This window comes from Passer montanus, unplaced genomic scaffold, assembly GCF_014805655.1.
Source record: "Passer montanus isolate IOZ18808 unplaced genomic scaffold, ASM1480565v1 scaffold129, whole genome shotgun sequence".
NCBI classification, from domain to species: Eukaryota; Metazoa; Chordata; class Aves; order Passeriformes; family Passeridae; genus Passer; species Passer montanus.
The window spans coordinates 890,947-913,154 of NW_024359721.1; the positions used below are offsets into that span (position 1 = coordinate 890,947).

Sequence of the window (22,208 nt, forward strand, 5' to 3'; positions counted from 1 at the left end):
CGTTGGAAGCTCCTTGCTGCTTTGAACCCAAAATCTACAGAGCAACAACAAAGGTCAGCCTAAGTATTTCACATCTATACATGACAGAAACGACATACAGGCTGTACCAACTTCTCAGCTGACTTACAAAACAGTTAGTTTGCACAGGCAGAATATCTGACTCGGCACACTCAGCTGTTCCCAAACTTTGGATGCCAAGTCAGATCAGCAGTAATTAAATCATGGGTTGCAGGCCTAGTAGAAATTGACTTTTATTCGAGATCTACAGGGTGAACTTAGAAATCTGTAGATGCAACTGAAAGTAAAAAGAGTGGTTGTTGCAATATCCATGTGTATTAAGTAGGAATTTTATAGCAGAGATTAAGAAATGTGGGATAGCAGAGCACTGTTCTCAGAGGATGCCCTTGCCAGTCTTAAATCCTTTCATAGAGACTAGCAAAGAAACCAAACTTGACTAAAGTGATTTTTACTAGATGTGATATAGTAAACCAACTTTAATACAGAACAGTGCAAAATAGCAGTGATTTCCCAAAGCACATTCTTTATAGCACACAGGTTTGAAAGCATGCACAAATTTTCAAATTAACATCCATAAACACCCTCATGCATAAAAACTAAGGCTGCAGAGGATTCTTTTTTTCCTTGTGGAAAGCAATGCTTTTATCTCATGAGTGGCTTTATATTTCTGATATACAGATAGCAGATTTGCAGAGACATTTTGTGAATTTCCATGGTAAACTGATCTCCTCTGTAGACAGGGTGTATCAGCTGCCCTCCCTGCTCAGCAGTAATTGCCCTAAGAACCCCCATACCTTGCCACTGTGGGTCAGATTTACACATGCAAACAGACTGCAAAATGTTAGGATTTTCAGCCCATATCAAATGGAAATTCACAATGACTGAGCAATCAAGTAATAAAAATGAAGTAATCAACACATTTCCTGATGGTAAAAAAGTACCAGTGACTGAAGTGCACAACTCTAAGACACTGCAAAGCAGAAAGAGAAGAAAAAAAAAAACAAAAAGAGATCTTCAAATAATGAGTACTTAACAAATAAAGGGACTGATTTCAAGATAAGCTAATGTCCCAGAGCTTCAGCAGAAATTAATGCAACTGTTTCTGGCTTGAAATGGGGAAATTCTGTTCAGAGAGTGAAGATAACAGGAGGACAAGTTGATCAGGAGATTTAAAATATGTTAGATGTTTTAAAGCAGGACAAGGAACAAGTTTCCTCAACAGAACATTTTCACTGGTTTGGATAATGCATTCCCAGTTTGCACAGGTGATGCAGATTTCTTTTTCCTAATCCTCTGAAATGTAGCACCTATCTGAAAAACATTCATTTTTTTAAACAGGATGCTCATATTTTTTGGTTAAAATTGAGGCATGTATAAAACATCTTTTAGCACTGTGTTTGTAGTCCATCCCCCTCTTGTGCCAGGACACAGACCGTGATTATTCCCAGGAATCCCACTAAATTCTGGTGGATCCAGCAATGAACACAGTCTAGCAGAGGCACTTGTGGGACTGAGAGGATGGCAAATTGTGGTGGAGGGGCAGGAGGCAGCAAAGTTCCCCTTGGAAACCACAACCTGAACTTAGATAATCCTCAATACACACAGAATTCTCCAGCTCACCCACATCACCAAACTGACCAGGAGAAGGAAAGCTATTACTGTATTTAATTTTGTTCCCCATGTGTGCACAAGGCTGGGACATTAGTGTGCATTAGTGGCTGGGACACCACACTGACTCTTCTGAAACCCTAATTATTAGAAATCATCAATAGGCTCAACGAATTGCTGGACCTTTCCAAATAGGAAAACTTCCACAGCAAATGTCTGCAGAAAATTCTTGCATTCAAGCCTTATAAAAGTACCATTGTGAGGGAGAAGAGAAAAACACCTCTACAAGCACTGTACCTTTGGCAGTTCAACAAGTAGAGGGGAAACTACAGTGACAGAGGAGTGGTGTTATTTCTGATAAGGTAATGAGCTCATAAAGCAAAGACCTGTTTTCTGTCAAATTATAGTTATTCTTATTAAATAACATTAATTGAAATTTACTGGTAATATTCAAGTAATTTTCCACAAATGATCTCAAATTTCAGCCAAACACAGCAAACCTTTTTTCTGAGTCTGTTATGGACTCATAAAAAATCAGTGATGAGCAAGCAAAAAGAGGTATTAGTTACATTTTGATTAAAATGAAAAACAGATGTGTGGTGATTAATCACATTCAAGTTAAGACAAGCCCATCCTGGAACAATGAACAGAAGGGTTAGTTCTGCTCCTTTAATACACCTAAACATGCATCAGGGTACACCTTCATTTTCACATCAGAAGAGATATATTAGGGCAAGCTCAGATCTTCGTTACCTACTCAGAAATTCCAGAGCTAAAATTATATCCCATTTATACTCACAAAATTTTAATGTAGGGTCTAGCGAACTGATCTGATGAACAGGCCCTGTGCTGGTTACATGATCATTAAAAATGTGAACAAAAATATTACATGGAAAGGGAGAAACAGGTGAGCAGAATGAACAAAGGAGGTAAGAGTTTCAGCTATGAAGAAATGACATAGGAACACCCCATACTTACTGGGTAATAGAAGAGAGAGATGACATTCAATGCACAGCAGTGTTACATATTTGGTGTGTGTTTTTTTGATTTTGGGTTGTTTGGCTGGGGGATTTGTGGGCATTTTAGTGCGGTTTTAAAATCATACAAACTCTCCATATAGTGATGGCCTTGAATTGAATTTTATCACTCAGAAGCTGCTCAGATTATGCTGTTCTGTAGCAACACTCCTTTTTAGCTTCTCCAGAGCATAATGATCTTCAGAATTATTTTAAAAAGAACACAAAGACGAAAGAATCATGAAAGTACTGTTTGAAGAAATTGTGTACCCATTTTCAATAGCAATTACAAGTGAGATCCTGAGTCTCAAACATTACACATAAAGCTCTAGCTCTTCCAGTTTCGCCATTAGTCAACTTTGTCACAGCAGGTAACAGTTGAAATATTTTAAAGAAGCATAACACAGCAAAAACAGTCCAGTTTGCACTGGAGCCTATTGCACTGGACACCTAGCCATTCATAAATACTTTACAGGCCTTTCCCATCCTTTATGGGGATTTCCACTCCTTAAAGAGATGATCTGGTGAGAGTGAAGAAGAATAACTGAGAGAGATAGCTACCGAGCTCTCAGCAGAAGGCTGAAGTTGAACAGCAAACTCCTTTTCCAATACAGCTACAGGGAATAAAATTAAAGTTCCAATTACTAGAAAACAAATAAACAAACAAAAAACTCCAGAACAAAAACCCAACAAAACCAACCAATCAACTAACAAAAAAAAAAAAAAACAAAAAAAAACCAAAAACCAAAAAACCCCACAAAAATCCACAAAAAACCCAACCAACCAATCAACAAAAAAACCAACAACAAAAGAAAAAACCCCAAAAAAACCCAAAAACCAAACCAAACAAACAAACAAAAAAAAAACCCTAAAAAAAACTCTCCCTCACCCAGCGGCAGGGCTGCAGTTGAATTGTTTGAACTCATGCTTGTGATATTTTATATATGCTGAAAGTTTGAAGGGTGTCTCAAATGTAGCTGGGCAGGTTCCCAGAAGGAAAATCTAGAGAGGATGACAAATTTCACAGACAGCATCTTGAAGATACCACGTTTGAGTCCCTAAAGCACAAAACTGCCAGAGGATGGAGAACACTCTGCTGAAACACTGTCACTCTTCTTTATATTCTTCACTTCAACAACTCAAACTAGCTGTTGCAAAGAGAAGCAGGACTGGGGAACTGGCCTAGCTGAACCTTTGATCTGATCCAGCAAAGGCCATTTTCTCACACAGCCCATTTGTGAATCACTTCATGCTTGCCCACCCTTTTTAAGACGGAAGATGAAAATCAATCAGAAGATATCAATTGGGAATAATCCAATTTATGTCTCTAAAATAATCATGTACAAAATAAAACAATCACCTTCATAGTTTCCTTTGACCATTCAGTATAAAATAAGTCAGTTCTATACTTACTTGCACTATACCTGTGCACTGTATGTGCTTGCAAGCCTATTTTACTTCATCAAAGCACAACAGAAAGACCAAGTATTCACAATCTTACTACAAATAACTGCTTCCTGAAGATGCTGGAGTTATTTAACACTGCATTATTACGTGCTTAGTTTTCCAAACATGCAAACCCGTGTTGCAAGGGGGGGATACAGTATTATTCTTTCTACTTGGTTCCTAGGTATTACAAAGTTGTTTCCCTTTAGAAAACAGAACAAGTTTTTATGCTTTTACCTCACTTGCTAGCAAGGAATGCTCCTACAGCTCCTGCCTGTAGACTATCTGTTTTCTACCTGCACAGCTGCCCCCAGGCAAGAGACACTAAATTTTTTCCTATTGCACATGTGATTCAGCTGCAAAAGGGAACAGTATTCAGGTTTCAGGAGATGATCAGAGAAAAAGTACACTTAAAGAAAGGTGGCACCTTAAAAAAAATAAAAATCCAGGGTGGAATTTTCCAGACCTGAAAGCAGAGAACCAAGTGTCTCTAACCAGCATTTGTTTTGCAGCTGTCCAGAGGTGTTCATTCATTTTCTGTGAACATAAGCAGCACAATATGAGCACTTCCTACTCATGCAGTTCAGAGCAGCCAAAGTACCAGGCAGCTACAAAAATCAAGAGAACATGGAACAATAAACATAAGATGGAGAAAACTGGGCTATTCACTAACACATCTTTAATGAAAGACTGACGAATCAAAACGGAAAAGAAATACCCATTCTCAGGAAAACCCATTTTTCCAAGAAATTTAATCTCCTTATATTTGACCAAGACTGTCAAAAAAGTGAGCCTGAGAAACATAATCCTAATTACCTCATAAGGGAAAAATTAATCCAGTCACATGGGCACACGTGAGAAATCCACGGAACATGAACATCACCTTGTCCCCAGCATGTGTTTTGCTCAGGCTGATTAAAATCCCTGAAAGCCACAAACAAGCTGCCTGCTTTTCCAGGCATGAGGCAGCACATCGGGAGCCTCAGGTTCAGGGGAAGATGCCAAGTTCTCAGTCACACACTTCCCGCTGCCCCATGAGGACCATGGGATTACTGAAAAAGCACTAGACCAACAGAAAGAGATGGACCCAGCAGTTTAGGCCACTGCTTTGGACAGACAAAAGCAAGGTTGAATGCTGAAGGTGGGGATCCATGCCAATTTACACCAGCCAAGAAACTTCCTTGTAAAACTAAAGCACTCAAGTTCCAAATTGGATATGGTGCTCAAAATGGCGAACACACATCTGCAAGCAAATGCTCTATCCATAACAGCTACTTTTATTCTGAAATGAGAGGTTGATGTAAGTAAATATAAGAGGTTCCCTGCATAATTCTGATATTACTTAACCCCAAAGTATTCATGAAAAGAAAGGGTAGGCAGAGAGGAATTTGGGTTCTTCGTCCAAACTGTGCTACTGTTTTTCTTCCTGAAAAAAACAAGCTAACCCTGATAAGAAGTACTGAGGCTGTAATACATTTCATGTACTATCAATGAGGTAACAAAAAAAGAAAAATTAAAAGCAGTGTTGTCATGCATATGCAAGCACATGGACAGCAACAGTACAGACAGATCTGAAGAGGTCACCGGGACATAGCTGGGTTGCTGTAATGCTGGCTGTCATATCAAGAAGGCAGAATTGACAAGTGTAAGTCACAATTTCACTATCTACCAACAAGACAGGGTAAAAAGGGTGAATGCTGACATGTGCCACAGCCACCTCTGATAAGGTATGTTATTTAGATGCCCTGGACATTCAGCTGCCCTGAAAACAGATCCCTTTTTTTCAGTGAGGAGAAGGCAGGTACAGCTACAGCCCACAAAATGACTCTCTCCTCCGTATTAGTCTTTGGGAACACAGACAAGATCTTTCCAGCTGGGTGCTGAATGCCAAAGTACAGCTGAGTCGAGCCTCAGAGGCAGGACAGGCAGCAGGTCATGTACGCTGCCGGGGCTGCCTGACCGCCTGACACCGACCCATCTGTCAGCAGGAGGCACGGGCAGGCAGCTGGAAACTGCCAGCTGCAGGGCATCAGTCTCAGAAGAGGAGCAGGCAATGCCAGAAAGTTACTCTTTGGCAGCAATAGGAGAGACACAAAATGAAAATAAATCCCCTTTTTAAGCATCCACAGCTTGGCACATAACATGGCAGGCTCTGCAACACAGGAAGCTCCTTGATTCCTCTGAGGGCAATCATGTCAGAAAGACCAGAGTAAAACTCTTTAAATTTCCTCTTCTCCTGGGAAGGCATGTACCTGCACATCTGATCCCTGGGAAACTGGCTGGTACAAGTTATCAAAAAGCACCATCTCAACTGAGTACAGATGGTTTTTCGTAAGGGTAGAATGGACCCACTGTCACACCAAAACACCTTTTGGTGCAAGGGTTTGCACAGAAAGTCTTGTGCACCAACATTGATAATTCCTGTCTCAGTCTTAGCAAAGCTTTCACTACATGTGCAGAGCAGATTCCATCTCCATTTGATTCCTTATGATGGGCCTTACAGCCAGTGGAGGTAACTCATAGCCTGAATCCCTGAATCCTAGTCTTGCTTTCTTTCCAGTGAAACTTTGGAGGAGTTATTCCAGCAAGTTATTCCAAATTTACATACAGAAATTATGTATTAGATCCTGACAGGAACTAGGAAAAAGTAATCAGTGCACTATATGTCATAACCCAGGACATCCCTGTGGATGCCCTGGATGGCTCAAAGCCCTAGCAGGGGGGGGTCAGAGACCCAGGCATGCAGCCAAAGATCCATATGGCTTTGAGTTCAACCCATGGAGCAAATTACCAACTTTATATGAAGAATTACAAGTCACAAAAGTTTAAGTAGCATAACTGTAGTTGTCAGAGGGTGAAAGGTGGAATTTTGAAGAATTTTACTGTGGGAGTCTAGGGACAAGATGGAGGGATTACGGCATTGTCCTGTCCTTCTTTCTTCTTCTTCTTCCTAGCCTCCATCTTCTTGGTGATGGTGGCATTTTGGGATTGGTTTAGAATAGAAAGTCACTGTCTAACATAGGTGATAGGTATTGGGACATAACTGTAAATATCAAATACGTAGTTTGTAGTGTAAAAGACAACACCGGCCCCATGGGTGGGGAGTGTGCCTCAGACCAACCTGCAGAACAGACCTTGGCAGGCCAGACAGAACATGTTTTAGATAAAAAATAATAAACAACCTTGAGAACAACAGCCAAATACTTCTGATTTCTTCTTGGACAGCTGGGTTGGGGAAAAGAGACTTTTAACACACCTTGTGATCATCTCTCGACCAAAGAGAAAACTCCGAGAACTATATTCAGAGCTTGGCAATGAACCAAACTTCAATAAAAAGCTGCCATCATTTGAGACTATCAGAACTCTGAAGACAGAAACCAGAAATGGGCAATGGACCATATGCATACCTCTGCAATTCATCTCCCAAATCTGTTCCCTTTATGGTCAATGGAGCAAGAGCAATTCAGGGCAGGACCCTGACTGAGATGCTCTGGTGTGCCCTCTGGGCTGGTTCTGCTCCCCGTGACAGAGGAGGCCCAGAGGCTGATGCAGCAGCAAAGCAGCATGCCTGGCATCACTGGGAGGCTGACAACAAGAGAAACCCTGGCAGTGCTACAGCAGTAAACCTTCACCTAGAAACAGGTTTCTCCTACATAGTTAAAACCAATTTAAGCATTATGAGAAAGAATAACTCTGCCTGATGACTTGAAGCAACCTGGCAGCTGAAAAAAAATACTTGCAAGGGTCTTACTACTTTCCTACCTCAAAGAAATGAGGGAAGAACTAAATCCATGCTGTTTCCTTGTTTCCTTTGGAGGGTTTTCTGAAATGGAGGGTTCTCTTGAAGCCTGGATGATCATTTTTATGGGTTTTTGGTTTTCTTTTTAAGAGTAAGACAAAATGTTCTCAGTCTTCACAAAACAGATACAATTGCAAAAATGCTTTTTCTGCATAGCACCTGCGGTTTTTCTGTTTAGCTTTTTGTTTTGTCTTTTCCTACTGAGAAATTTAGAAACTGGGAATTTCTGTGTTTGAATTGCTCCCACTTCCCGCCTTCCCAATAAACATCCCTAGGGGCCAGCTGGAAACAGTACCCAGCACCACAAGGTAACAGGCAGCTAGTCAAGCAGGTACTGCCAACTCACAGATGGTCCTTTAGGTCCATCTAATCCCTCTAATTCTATGCATTTTAGTCGCTTAAAGCAAAAAGATTCAATCTCACAGCTGTTGGGTTAGAAAAACTCCTCTTAAAATCCTAGTAAAGATCTGCCAATGACTGAATGTCAGCCTGAAACATGCACTGTACAGAAGGGAAGACCACACACAACAGCAGCAGTATACAATATAAAACAGGAATACCATGGTGACAGCAATGTGCAGATCACTAACCTCAGAGTGAAAATCCAGGAGACTCAGTCACTGCTACCAGAGTGTGCTGCCTAAGGTAGCTATAAGATGCTTGTTATTCATCACTTGTACTCACCTTGTGTCAAAAGCACAGCATGTGCTCACAGCCAGGGCTTTAAGGAGCTGTTCAGAGTATCCCCGCAGCACCCTTTTCCCAGGTTACACTACCCCTGCAGAGAATACTGCAGTAGTACCTGACTATTCCAGCAAAGATATAAGGGCGGATTTTATTTGCTCACACACTCTTTCTAGTTCCAAAATATTTTTAATGTACTGTGAATTTCAACATATTGGTATTAATAAAATATACTGTAATATACTGGTTTTGAAGAGAATAATATAACAGACCTTTTTTGTGAGGGGTTTGGCAAAGTTTTTCTGGTTAGTTACTTATGGTGCTAGACCTTTCATGCAAACATACCCACATTTTCTATGGCAAGTTTTTCCTGAATGCAACACCAAGCATTTCAACGTAACAGCACAGCAGGGAAAAAAAGGTAAGAAAGAGGAAGCCTCCTGATGTATTTCTCATGCAGTTACAAGGAACCAGTCATGCATGCTCTGAGAAGCAAGAAGCAGAAAGGCAGTCACAGGTGGCTGCCATCCTGCCGGCATCACCACCACCCTCCCTACCCAAAACAGCGTATGCAGTCCCTACACATCACAGAACAAGTCCACCTGCTGAAAGGGCTAAAGAAAGCCCTAGTCCCTGGGCACAGGTGAGATCAGTCCCAAGCCTCCTCCCATGCCCAACCTGATGAGAACCCTTCCACACTCTCAGCTTTCTTTATTTCATACAAAGTCAAGGAGAAAGCAAATGTCTCCACAGGCATTTGATTCTGAATAGGCTTTTAAGTGTCCACTGAATTGAATTTAGGATTATAGGAAGAAGTAAGGAAGACATCAAACATTTATATTTCACTCCCTAGTACAGAAACAAGTTAACTGGATATGCCAGTTTTTAGACATTCTGGCCATTAAAGCCAATGTGTAATCCTTGTGTATAGCCACAGGGAGAAATAAACCGGCAGAGACAGGGTCTTTATTAAGCAAAGAGTTTACCAACATATTCCTCTTCATGTTTTAACACAAAGACCAGAGCTAAATATTTAATGCCTGAAAGGTTAAAAGAAACCTGATATATAACTTCATACATACCAGACTTATCTCAAACTGCTAAATATGAATTGACATAGCTTATGACATCCTACATCTTACAATAGCATGCTGCTCAGCCACAGTAACTACTGGGGTTCTAAATAAAGAGGTTGTAACTTTATCTTTTTGTAGCTTAAATTTTATGTGCCTTGTTGAGCCATAAGCAGGGGGAAAAAAGCCTTAAAGAAGCTGTTATCATTATTAAAATACAGATGCTGCACATCTGTATTTTCTTTTCACAAGAAAACAAATCAACCAGCCAACCAAAAAAACACCAAAACCAAACACATTCTCCCCCCCCTCCAAACAAAACACCCACACCCACAAAAAGATCAGCTCATACTTAAAAACACTTGAAGGCATGAAAAGTTGTGAAATAAAGCTAATTTTCCACATTGCATAATATTCCAAATTAAATATTGCCATCTCTCTCTTCCCCTTTTCCAGACAGAGATACCATGATTTCCTCAATTTCACCAAGCTCATGCAAGTACAAAAATCATAATGAAAATGAGTGGTGCTTCTTCCACCATTCATGACCACATCTGACCATGGCATGTTCTGAGCTCAAAACAAGAATTTCATCCAAATGCTTCCAGACGTACTGTCACAATATTTTTCATTATAGTGAACACTTTATTCTTGAAACTGGATCGATTTGGTATATCTCACTTGAGAGTCTTAGAGAAAACAACACATATTAAATTGGGGTGCTCTGTCACCTATTTAAACAAAGCTCCTCAATCTTTGAAGTATTTCTTTAACGAAATAAATAAATTGAGAAGCACACAATTTACAAATTAAATCATCTTAATTTCTACAGAAATAAAAGCAGCTGCACATTAAAAAGATGAAAAGAATATAAATGAAATAGGAATAGAATAGCTGAAGGCTGGGAAAGAACAGTACACACTACCTGAGTGTCAAAATGAAAATCAACAACAGAGAGCAACTATTTCTTGACTGCTGAATTATGAGATAGTGCATTTATCATTACATATCATTGTGGGAAGAAAAGTTATTAAACCATACAAAAAATCAGTTGAACTATTTCTTGACTGCTGAATTACGAGATAGTGCATTTATCATTACATATCATTGTGGGAAGAAAAGTTATTAAACCATACAAAAAATCAGTTGAACAGCATTATGAAACCACATGTATTTGATATCATCTTCCATAGTGAGATCTTCAAATGATAATAAAACTTAGCCTTCCTTTCAGTAAGTATAACGACTAAAACTACATAGCTCTGATCTAAACTATAATACTTGTATACCTGTACTTGCAGCAAGTTCACAAAAAGTTGGCAAGTGGCATTTGTTTGAAGCATCATTGACCATGAGTTTGCACATTTGAGTATGCCATTTTTAAAGATAATCAGTCTGACAATGTTCAAACATGCATCTCCAGACCTTGCATTTCAATGACATGGGCACCTTTTCTTTTTTAAGCTAATATGAAATAAACCATCATAAGGCATCAAAAGCTTAAATATAATGCTTCATTTGAAGAGAAGAGAAGCTTACTTTCCATACTAGCATGGTTCCCTGTTTTATGAACTAACACTTTTCTTCCCTTTTATTGCACTACATGTGCAGGTCATGCATCTTGCAACACCTCAGAGAGGATTGAACTACATTTAGCCTAATTCCACTTCAGCAAAATCAGCAACCCTCGGCCTTCCTTGCAAACAAAGATAAATCAGAAGTTGGGCTGAAAACAACATCACATAGAAATACCAACATTTCCTATTCCAAACCCACAGCTTTTAAGTAACAGCTTCTAATTTTGCTTCCATAGTTTATGTCCTTAATTTAGTTTTACTGTTCAGCAGGGTAAAGCTTAAAACATGAGAATGTGCTGGATTGTTTCAAGAGAACTAATCTGAATCCAATTCACTTGTTTGGTTTATATGTTAAGTATAGAACAGGTTTACATGGAGGCAGGAAACAAATAATTCAGTTCTTTTCCAAGTGTAATGCTAATTAATTTGAAGATATTTCATATGAACTTTTTTTCTCCCTAATTAAGGGCTTGAACATGCTGTACTTCAGTCTACGGCAAAATGAGTTCAACAGTCTGAATACCAACCATAAGAGGAAGAACTGCTTTGTCTGTCAATACCAATATCTGTAATGTATGTGGGAAGTGCAAATAGCCAAAAAGGGAAACTATATGAAAACTATCAACAGCTCATGATGTGCTATCAATAGCACTGATCTCATTAACATAGATACAACTGTTGTTACCAGTTTTTTTCAAAGGAGTCCATTATAAGCAGCTGTAAACTGTTGAATTTTTTTTTACAGAATTGTTTTTAATCCCCAAGAAGATATGTTTAGACGAAAAAAAATCTGAAACTAGTCTAAATGGATTTCTGTTGGGCAGTGGGAATCAAAGTATCATACTAATTTCTCTTCCTGGCTTTATGAGGAGATAGTTTCCTTTATAGTACAATTAAAGATGATTGAGGAAGTCTTATTGTTTTTATTTTGTTTAGAAATAGGACTTGTTTTAAATCTTGCTATTCAGAGTCAAAAGTAGATTTCATCTTCCTTGCAGATTTTTACATATGGTAAAAAAAAAAAAAAGGAAAGTTGTCAGGTAAAAAAAAAGTCAGAAAGAGGATAAGAGGATATCTGAATTCAAATACATATTACTCAATTTCTGCAGCACTTCCCAGTGTGAGTTGAGTCAGCTAAGCTTTCATATTTTAAAACAATGCTTCCCAAAACAAGAAAAGCATCTCACTAGCATGCCCCACAGATGTCCCTTCAAATCTGGAACAAGGCCATCTGATGCAAGAATCTACCACTTCAATATGAAAATGCCACTGCTAATGGAACCGTTACCTGCTCTAAAGCCTCTCGGTTCTTCTTGCTACAAAGTCTATTTAAGTATCATAATTTAAAACAAATATGCAGGGCAAATCTTGAAAATGTACCCTTGTCTCAAACAACTTCTGAGATCCTACAGAACTGGCCCAGTGGTTTCTCAGTGAGATAACAGAAGGCAAATCAGAGGTTATGGGGAAGTACCATGGTTCATGCCCACAAAAGAGGCTGACCAAATACGTGCACAAGGAGTACAACAGAAATCTAACATTTCAATTTAAAGAGGTGTACATTTTTAAAGCAAAACCACAAGTTATATATATGGATAGATTTTTCACAAAGTAATCTGATCTGGGAACCAGGGGATTTTACTTAGAGCATCTGCGTTCCACATACTCAGGAAAGAAAATTTAAATAATCCTAAAAGCCAAAAAAGGTATTTTTATCACAGCCTTTGCAGCTATTTCACATTTCACTCAAAGAGAGCTGAACCAGATATCTCAAATCACATCTGGATGCAGGCCCCAGTAAGTACTGTGTGCACTGCCTTAACTAGAACTCAAATTATTCTATTAAAAAAAGCCTAGCCCTTAAAAAACTCCCCCCAAGTTCTGGCATTCCTTCTCAGGTTTTTTCAATTTGTGTGATGTCAGTTTACATCTAATAAGTATGTTGTTTATTATCTTCATTTAAGTCAGGACTTTTACCAAGTTACAGCAAGAGTCATAGGAAGCGTATCACGATTACAAATCCATAATGCATGCAAGATCCCTGTGTAGCACCATTAAATCCATTAATCACAGTCTTTTTGGTCCCAATTATGCTAAGAAGATATTCGATAAAGCAATTTCAACTCACCTCTCTCTCTCTCACTCCTGTTACCATCAGTGCAAAGAAGGCAAAACCACAGCGCTTCCGACAAATTCTCAAGGCACCTCTTTTGTTCCCTTTAAATTAAATCCGAATTGGTTGCACGTTTTACTGAACTGCTAATGCTCTCCACATGTTCCCTCTCTCAGACTGAAAATGTTTTCTATTAGGAATGCCTAGCACTGAACATAAAACTGTAAAATGTCCTTCAAACAATCCAAAGTTCCTCTCTTTCTTTGGAATGTTTCACTACTTGCCCAAATGAACAGCTCATTGTCCTACAATTAAGCTTCCTTTAGGAAAGCTTTTTGGTAAGACTCCTTTTCTTAGTGTGTTCAGAAACTCCCTTATCAAAAGAAAGCTGTTCATTTTAAAATCTATTAAGTTATTTCCTTAAAAAAAAAGCACCAAGGTTTTAAAGCATGAGCTAGAGGAACTTCACATTGTCCATGGCCATGAAAAACCTACTCCCGCACTCAGCAAATGCAAAAATTCCAGAAAGATGAAATAGGGTGATGATATTTGTAGGGAGAAGCATCTCATGTGAGACAGTACCAAGAACCCAAGAACATGGGTTGCAGGCTCAAGCTTAACTTCGCTCTCAGAGAATGAAATGCAACATGGTTTCATATTTCCTTAACCATAACAGCACTGACTTTTAAACATTTCAATGCTCTTATGAGGAAAAGCCACGTTTCCCCCCCCCCACCACCACTTTCAGTCCGTGTATCTCAACTTCTCTGCAACAAACGGCCAGGTAAAATTACAGACTCAAGATAAGATTTTCTCTTTGTGAAAGCACAGTGGTTCCACTCGGGAGGAATTTGTCCCTCCACATGCTTGAGGTGCAAGTCCTACCAGAACGTTCAATAGATGTAGAAATAGTTGTAGAATCTAATCATATCTTCTCTAACACATGCGACAAGTCCACATAATGGATAACAGAAAGGAAAACTGCACATGGAAAAAAGGACTAGGTGCATAGCTCAGCTATTACAGGACAAATAAAAACAGCTGTCTTCTACTAGGCCCCTGGTTACAACCAGCTTACAGCTTCCCTCAGGTATCCCAGAACAATACAGGCTCAAGAAAATATTTATGGCTACATTTCATAAATGATATTAAGAGCAAGGGGATATCAAAAAGATAATCCCAAGAGCTCTGTGGAAAGGCTGAGTTATTGGTGCTAATACTGCTGGTTAACACAGATGCCCTGATAGTAGGGACTAGAAAGAGCTGCTCTACAGCACAGCAGCACTGGTGTCCCAGAGTTGGGAATAATCCACTGTGGAGTAACTCTGCATCTACTCACATGCAACAGCCAATAGAAGAGGATTATAAAATGGTTATAACAACTTATACCAAAGCTGTATTATACATTTTGCAAGACTCTTGCAATAATACACTTGCATTCTGTTTAGGGCCCTGGATCAAGCTATGAAATGCAATATACACAAATATCTATGCAAATTATTTTTAATCTATTGGCAGATAAAAGAAAATTTTGCACAAATATAGGAGAGAGATCTAACCATACAAAAACTTGATTTTATAGAGAAAAAGCATTTAAATAACCAACTGCGGGTCTTGGGTGTCTGTTTTGGTTGGTTTTGTTTGTTTATTTGGCTTGGGGTTTGGGGGGGATTTTTTAATAATAAACTGACACAAAAAGGTAGTAAAATTTAAAATACTCCTTGCAACATTTGCTAACCTTCCAAGACACAGTACTCTAAGTAATCCCAGGTCAATACATCCACTCAGAATCACATCAACTTTTGTTATTTGCATTCTTCTTGTATTACATTGTATTAACAACTGAAGCTTATACCATACTTCTTTCGGCAGAATCATTCTAAGTCATTGTCATGGATCCCTGTCCAAACATCACTCTCAGCATTGATTGCAACACTCCTGACATAACATCACAGGAATAAGCATTGTAGAAGAGGACATGGGAGCTCTCTTGGGTTAAATAAAGCATCCACATATACAAGAGCAAATGGTGCCTTTTCTCTCAGAGATCACACCAGAATTTGAGAAAAAAGCCATGAAGCAATGAACAAACAAATGAAGCAGGAGCTGCAAACAGAACTGGCCGACCAAGGACCTAATGGTTAAACCGAGTCCTTCTGCAGGAAAAGTGGAGCTCGTAAAGATCTTTAAAACTTCACTGTCATAATGTTGCTCTGACTACAGCCATCCATGTAGTTTCAGGGGCTAAAACTTTTGACATTGTTGGTGTTCATTCTCTATAGTTACATTCCCATTTACATTAGACTCTATCAAGGCTTCAGCTGAGCCCTGTAATTGTTAAATATATACAAACTAAAATAATGTTAAGACACAACTAATACAAAGTCATATGGCTGCCAAAAATACTAAAAATACTTTTCCCACAAGGGTAGTAAGTCATAATAAATGTGATTTGAATAAAAGGTCAAATTCGAAAGCTTGTGGGAAGAAAACCCTACAGTTGACACTATGTGATTTAAGGAGCATTCAGAGTCCAATAGGCCAATCATGTTCTAGGCTGCATCAAAAGTGTGGCCAGAAGGGTGAGTGAGGGGCTTCTGCCCCTCTATTCTGCCCTTTTGAGACCTCATCTGGAGCTCTGCATCCAGCTCTGGGGTCTCCAGCACAGGAAGGGCATGGACCTGGTAGAACAGGTCTGAAGGGCATGAAGATGCTCCAGCCCTCTGGTCACCTGTCCTGTGAAGGCTGAGAGAACTGGGACTCTTCAGCCTGGCTTCAAGGAGACCTTATAGCAGCCTTGCAGTAATCAAAGGAGTCTTTTTAAAAAGTAGAGTGACTTTATATATGGATAGGACAAAAGGCAATAGTTTTTAACTGAGAGAGGGCAGATTTAAATTAGAAGTTAGGAAGAAATTCTTTACTGTGAGAGTGGTGAGAAACGGGAACCAGATGCCCAGAGAAAATGTAGATGCCCCATCACTGGAAGTGTTGGAGGCCAGCTTGGATGAGGCCCTGCGCAAGCTGTTCTAGTGGGTGGCATCACTGCCCATAGCAGGGGGTTAGAACTAAATGACTTTTAGTCATTAGGTTAGAACTAAATGATTTTTAGATTCCTTCCAACCCTCTCTATTCTTTGATTCTATGATTCCTCCACTAAGGTCTTTGGACATCAACAAGTACAAAAATACATCTATAATTTTCAATTAGTTATGTTCTCTGAACAGAACTGGTTTCAGCAATGTTCCTTTGATTTAAAGAAACATTCTAAATATTGACGTTTGTATTAAAACCACTTAAAATTATTAGCTATTAATGAATCCTGATAATTTAATCAGGATTAAGCCAAAATGGGAGAATAGAGTAATATTTAAAAGAAAAATTATTCCTTTATGTTGAAAGTTCTTAGTATGCACATAAGAAAAGAACTCAAATTGAGAGTTGAAAAAAAAAAAAGAGAAGAGAAAGTAGTAATGCATTAAATTAAGGTAGTTAAGATGGACTTGTATTTAACAGGGTAGAAAATACCACAACTTCTACACTCAAGTTATTAAGTATTATTCCTTCCCTGCTCTGTTTGAAACCAAAAACTCTGCCCCACTTGACATGAGACTTGTTAATTCTTCCTGAGTCTCAGAAATATCAGTAGTAGTAGATGTAGTCAATACATGCTGGGACACTGAAGCCAAATTAATTCTCCAGAGATTTGAAGTCACTAATGATGGAAAACTTTATCTGGACATCTGAACATAAACACTTCTGTTATTTCCCACAATTTGAAAGTACAGTAAGTTAGGAAGAAGGAAAAAAATATTGATCCAGCTTCAAAATGGGAGAGTTTATGGCAGGAGAGCTATTCCTTTACACCTATCAGCTCTTAAGAACAAAGTAAAGCTCTGAAAACAAAGATGACAGGAGGCTCTGCAGAAAGGTCACAACATAACAAACCACACCTTCTCAGAAAGCAGCCCTAGCAACCTGTTGGGGACTTTGCAGACTCAGTAACATTGCTAACAACAATGCCTTCCATGGAGACTGTGAAGACTGAAAGAAAACACCCAAAGCATGACAATTTTACTCCACATAACACCATCTCAGATTCCTCTAGCTCCTGGCTTCTACTCCAAATATGTAACACATCTTTTAACATCTAAACCTAATGCTTGCATTTCAAAAGAGACGTTAACAGGGAGCTGATGTTACACACACACCCACCCACCAGCAGTACCCCATTGTGCCAGTGAAATAACCCTCTTATTCTGTGACAGGTTTGACTGCCAGGTGGCACACCTCTGCAAACAGTGCCAGTAGTATGAAAAACAGAATATTCCCCAACTCTTTCAAACTATCCCATACAAAAAAAAAAAAAAAAAGACAAACTTGATATGAAAAGAAATTAAAAAGAAAATAAGAGAAAAGAAACTACGTTACATCCAGCTAGAGGCTGAAACAAAAACTTACCCCAAAAATCTGAACTACAGCAGGGGGGATGGAAATTAGAACCAGAATGTGCATTTGGCTTTTCTGACTACAATAAACCAAGCCAAAAGCCCATATCCAAACACACCTCTTCTCTAGGAGTTTGAAATCTGGACTCAAGTTTTGCAGCCTGGCTTCCTCTGTACTCACTGCTGAATGCATCACTGCCGCCAGAGAGCAACAGCACCTGACAAGGGACTACACTTTCATACAGGAACAATTAAGATACATGCAGAGTAATATGGCTAATTGCCCACAGTAAGCTTGAATGAAAACAGATAACAACAATTCAACCACACGTCGACACTCAGAACCTTATGTGCTCCAATTCCTCGATGGCTGCACTCTGGAGAAAAAAAAAAGTAATGAAAATTCTTTTTATAAAACCTCAATCCGGGAAACTTATCAAATCTTGTCTTGCTGTACTGGTCTGTTTTGCCAAATATACTTCCAGACCTAACAAGAACAATCTTCTCCAAGCTGTTCTTAATTTCACTCACATTTATAAAATCAGTTTAGGCTTTGCATCATCTCTGTTCCTTCTCTAACACGTAACACGTATGCTTGCTCTACTTTTCTTCCCCAGGTCAATGATAGTAGAGGAGAAACTGTTCCTGCACAAGGCAGCCTAGAGATTGTTCTCAATGAGAGGTATTTGTGGAATTCTGTAGGTTGCTTATACTCAGTTCAAATTCTCAGAAATGCCATTTCATAACATATCCTGGGGGCAGGGGAAAATGTTTAGCTGTATTTAAAGCCTGAATCTTCGAAAAGTCACTGCAGAAATGACACAAAACTTTGAAATCCTCCTATTCCTTTTAAGGAAGAGACCTATATTTCAAGGCTTTATCTACAATACCTTGAAGCACAACCAACAAGTCAAACATATTACACTGTTGATTCTACTACAGAGAAGCTGAAAACAACTGTGGCACAGACACACATGATTTTTAATTTTTTTGTTTTAAACCAGCCACACATAGAATCTCTCATACTGTCACCAGGACATGAGCATTAGCTTTGCCACTGACTCAAACATTCTGCTGAATTCAGATTCCTTTCATGCAACCTCAAAGCTCTTTTGACACAGATGTTATGACTTTCATTAGACTTCTTCTTGTGACAACTTTGTTTTAACCAGGGTTTCTAAGACACTGACACTGTGATAATGACAACAATGCAGCCAAATTCTGCAAGATGTGAAGTAATAAACTTTATATGCTAGTAAAATATAGCAGTTAGCTGCCAGCCAACAATTCTTCAGATCCCATTCCCTAAGCTAGAACACAGTCTTTTTCAGGTGCACACAAAGGCTGTGACAAGACAGATAATTAAAGATTCTTCGAAGAACCACCCAACCATCTGACTACACTGTCAAATGCTATACTCTCCTGTGATATTTAACATGCTTTAAAGGTAGTGTAGCTAATACAACCTAAGTTCAGCATGCAACAAACAAAATAATAAAATCAGTTTATTGGCCATTACTGTCAATTTGGAACACAGCCAAGTCTGATTCATACTCCCCAGACTTGCTTCTTGGATATTGATTCTGTTTATTTGGTCTCTTTCAGACATGTGGAACTCAACTTACCAATGCAGGCATGGACTCTCACTGACAACTGGGTCCTCAGAATTATGCTGTGCTTCTTGCCCCTCCTAAAAAGAGAAGAAAAATATGTAAAGGTATAGTGAGGAAGAAGAGGAACTGGAAATAAACAAGTCAAGGTGAGCCTAGGGAAAAAAGGGTGGGAGGGAAGGGAAGACATTAGAAATTTTGTCTTTGTTTCTCATAATCCACTTCCATTTTAATTTGCAATAAATTAATTTTCCTCATCAAGATGGTTATATCTATGATAGCAATGGTTAAGTGATCTCTCCATCTTTATCTCAAACAACAAGTTCTTTTTATCCTATTTCCCCTCCCTCTTCTGAGGACAGGGAGCAAGAGAGCAGCTGGATAGGCATCTGGACACTTGCCAAGGACAGCCCACCACAATGAAAACTGTATTAGAGAAGTTATGACTGCACATTTTACTTTTCACAGAAACACTTTCATGCTAGGTATAATTAAGTATTAAAAGAAAATCCAAGGTTAAACAAGAAGTTGTTGACACTTTCACAGCTCTGCCTGCTTATGTAGCCCAAAGGGTCTTTAAAGCACAAAAGTAGATGTTTTTCATGCAAAGAGGCAAAACTGAGGTCCTTCCTCACTCTGACTCTCAGTTCCATACTGGGCTTCAATGGAATGACTGTTTTAATTAGCTGCTAAATACCTCATTTGGGTTTCAGCCAAATTACGTTTAGTTGCATTTCTTCAACCTGGACAAGAACACAGTTCTTGATTTCTAGTGCTACACCTGCAAACCAGTATGAGGGCACTGACAACACATTGTCTCTGCACGCAAATGTGCTCACCTGATGGAAGGTGGGAGGGTAAGAAATGCCAAATGTCTTTTATGCTTGTACAGCAGCATATTCTCCCTCTTTTTTTTGAAACTAAAAGGGCAGTTCCTGAACAAGTGGCTCTAGGTGGTCTAGAGGATATCCAGAGGTCCCTTCCTACTCAGCCATTCTGTGATTCAGTGAATTTATTGTGGGAAAACACTCACGAGGGCACACTGTTTTTACAACACTATCAGATGCACCTTAATTTGTGTCATGCGAACTGTAGACCTACTTTGACATACAAGTTAGAGCACAAGTCAGCACAACCTTCCTCAGTTACATATTTTGCAACTCTGCTGAGAGGATTCAAGCCCAAACCCTTTACACAGACACCCAGCAGCATCTTATGCTGGCTGTAACTTAAAACAGTTTTCTAGCAACAACAGAAGTTCTTTCCCACCTTACTGTTTTTCTGCTCAGTTATTTTGCAGAACAAAATTTTTTTTTTATTATTTTCATTAAAAAACTGAGCAAAACATCTTATATTACTTCTCAGAAAGATCTGCAGGGGAAGAAAGGAAGGTAAGTAGTAACAGGTATTTTCATAAAAATATTGTCCTTAGGAAATATAAAGGAAAACAAAGAAAAGTAAGGACCTGGAAAAAAGTGATTAATGTTGACCTGTGTACCTGCTAATAGAGGACAGTTTCAGTTCCAGTAATCTATTTCTCTATAGATTTTTAAAAAAGGTTAAACAGAGGGAGTTTCTTTTAAAAATAGCAAAACCAAAAACCTTTAATCAAAATTACTATTTAAAGGATCCACTTGGACATCATTAGTGGGCAAAATGTCACCCTTCTCTTCATAACTGGAAGTGCCAAGCAGCACATGCTATTTCCCCCACAAAAGCAGGCTGTAGTTTGGACTGTGAAATTCCCTACAGCAGTTCCAGGTTTAGGACTCACTCTCTGTCCATCTAAATGTCTCCTGTTGTTCTGGTAGAACACAGTCTTTTCCTGCATTCATATTCTTCAGATTTTTAACGTCTGTCCTTCCCCACAGGAGTGCCAGGATTCAATGTTCCAGAATATTGAATTTGCCAAGTTAGTAAAGAATTTTTTACCAAACCTCTTGCCCTTCACAACATCTGATTCTGTACAGAAACTGCTTCTCTTCATCTCCCTTCCTTGATGGACTTGTTGATACACCTGACATACACAAATCCTCCAAGATAAAATCAGAAAATGGAAGAATTGAGTCAAGATTGTTTATTTCAGAATTGTAAAATTATAGCCCAGAATTAGCAAAGAAAAAGGAAGTCTATATAATCAGACTTATTATTTTTCCCATCCTGAAAAAACTGATCAACTAAAAGAAATTGCTGTTTTAACAAATAATGAACATTACCATCATAGAACTCTCTAGTGTTTTAGCAGTCTGTAGGGTACAACGACTTCACCAATGTTCTGTTGAAATCTACAGGTCTGTGGTGATTTGCTGAAAGAACAGCAGGTGCCCAGCCATCAGAGAGAGACTAAACATGAGGACCTGAGAAATCAGCACCATTTTAAGGTCTGTAGAGATTCAGGCCCATTACAATTTAATAGAGTTTTTCCTTCTTTTCTAAAAATCCAATGTTCAATGTTTCCTGGTATAAACAAGGCCTTTTTTTTTTTTTTTGGTAGTTCTTCAACAGTGGTGCTACTTCCTCCTCAACCTCATCTCCTTACAAAGACCCCTGAAAACTTAAAGCAAAACCTAGAGCAAGCTCTCTTCTAAGGCTCTGTTCTACACTATCATTGCAACTGTAATACCTCCCAAGACAGAAAAAGCTCACAAACACAAACATTAATTTTTATCTCCCACTGGTTGCACTGGCAATTTTTCCAGCTTACCAAAATCAATGATTCAAGCCCCAGAAAGTACAAACATGAAGACTCACTTATGATGGTGCATTTCCCCCACTTCCCCCCCAGGCCACAGCATGATCATCACTATAGAGGCATTTTC

At 38.9% G+C, this 22,208-nt stretch overlaps 1 protein-coding gene across 11 annotated transcripts in view; it reads right to left on the bottom strand.

Moving 5' to 3' along the window:
- The window catches only part of FHOD3 (formin homology 2 domain containing 3), a 372,220-nt gene that overhangs the window by 296,524 nt on the left and 53,488 nt on the right, over nt 1-22,208 (bottom strand). For all 11 annotated transcript variants that reach the window (XM_039698711.1, XM_039698710.1, XM_039698704.1 and 8 more), the window contains exon 3: nt 19,405-19,469. In XM_039698711.1, coding sequence (XP_039554645.1) covers nt 19,405-19,469 — 65 coding nt within the window. The remainder of the gene's footprint in view (nt 1-19,404; nt 19,470-22,208) is intronic.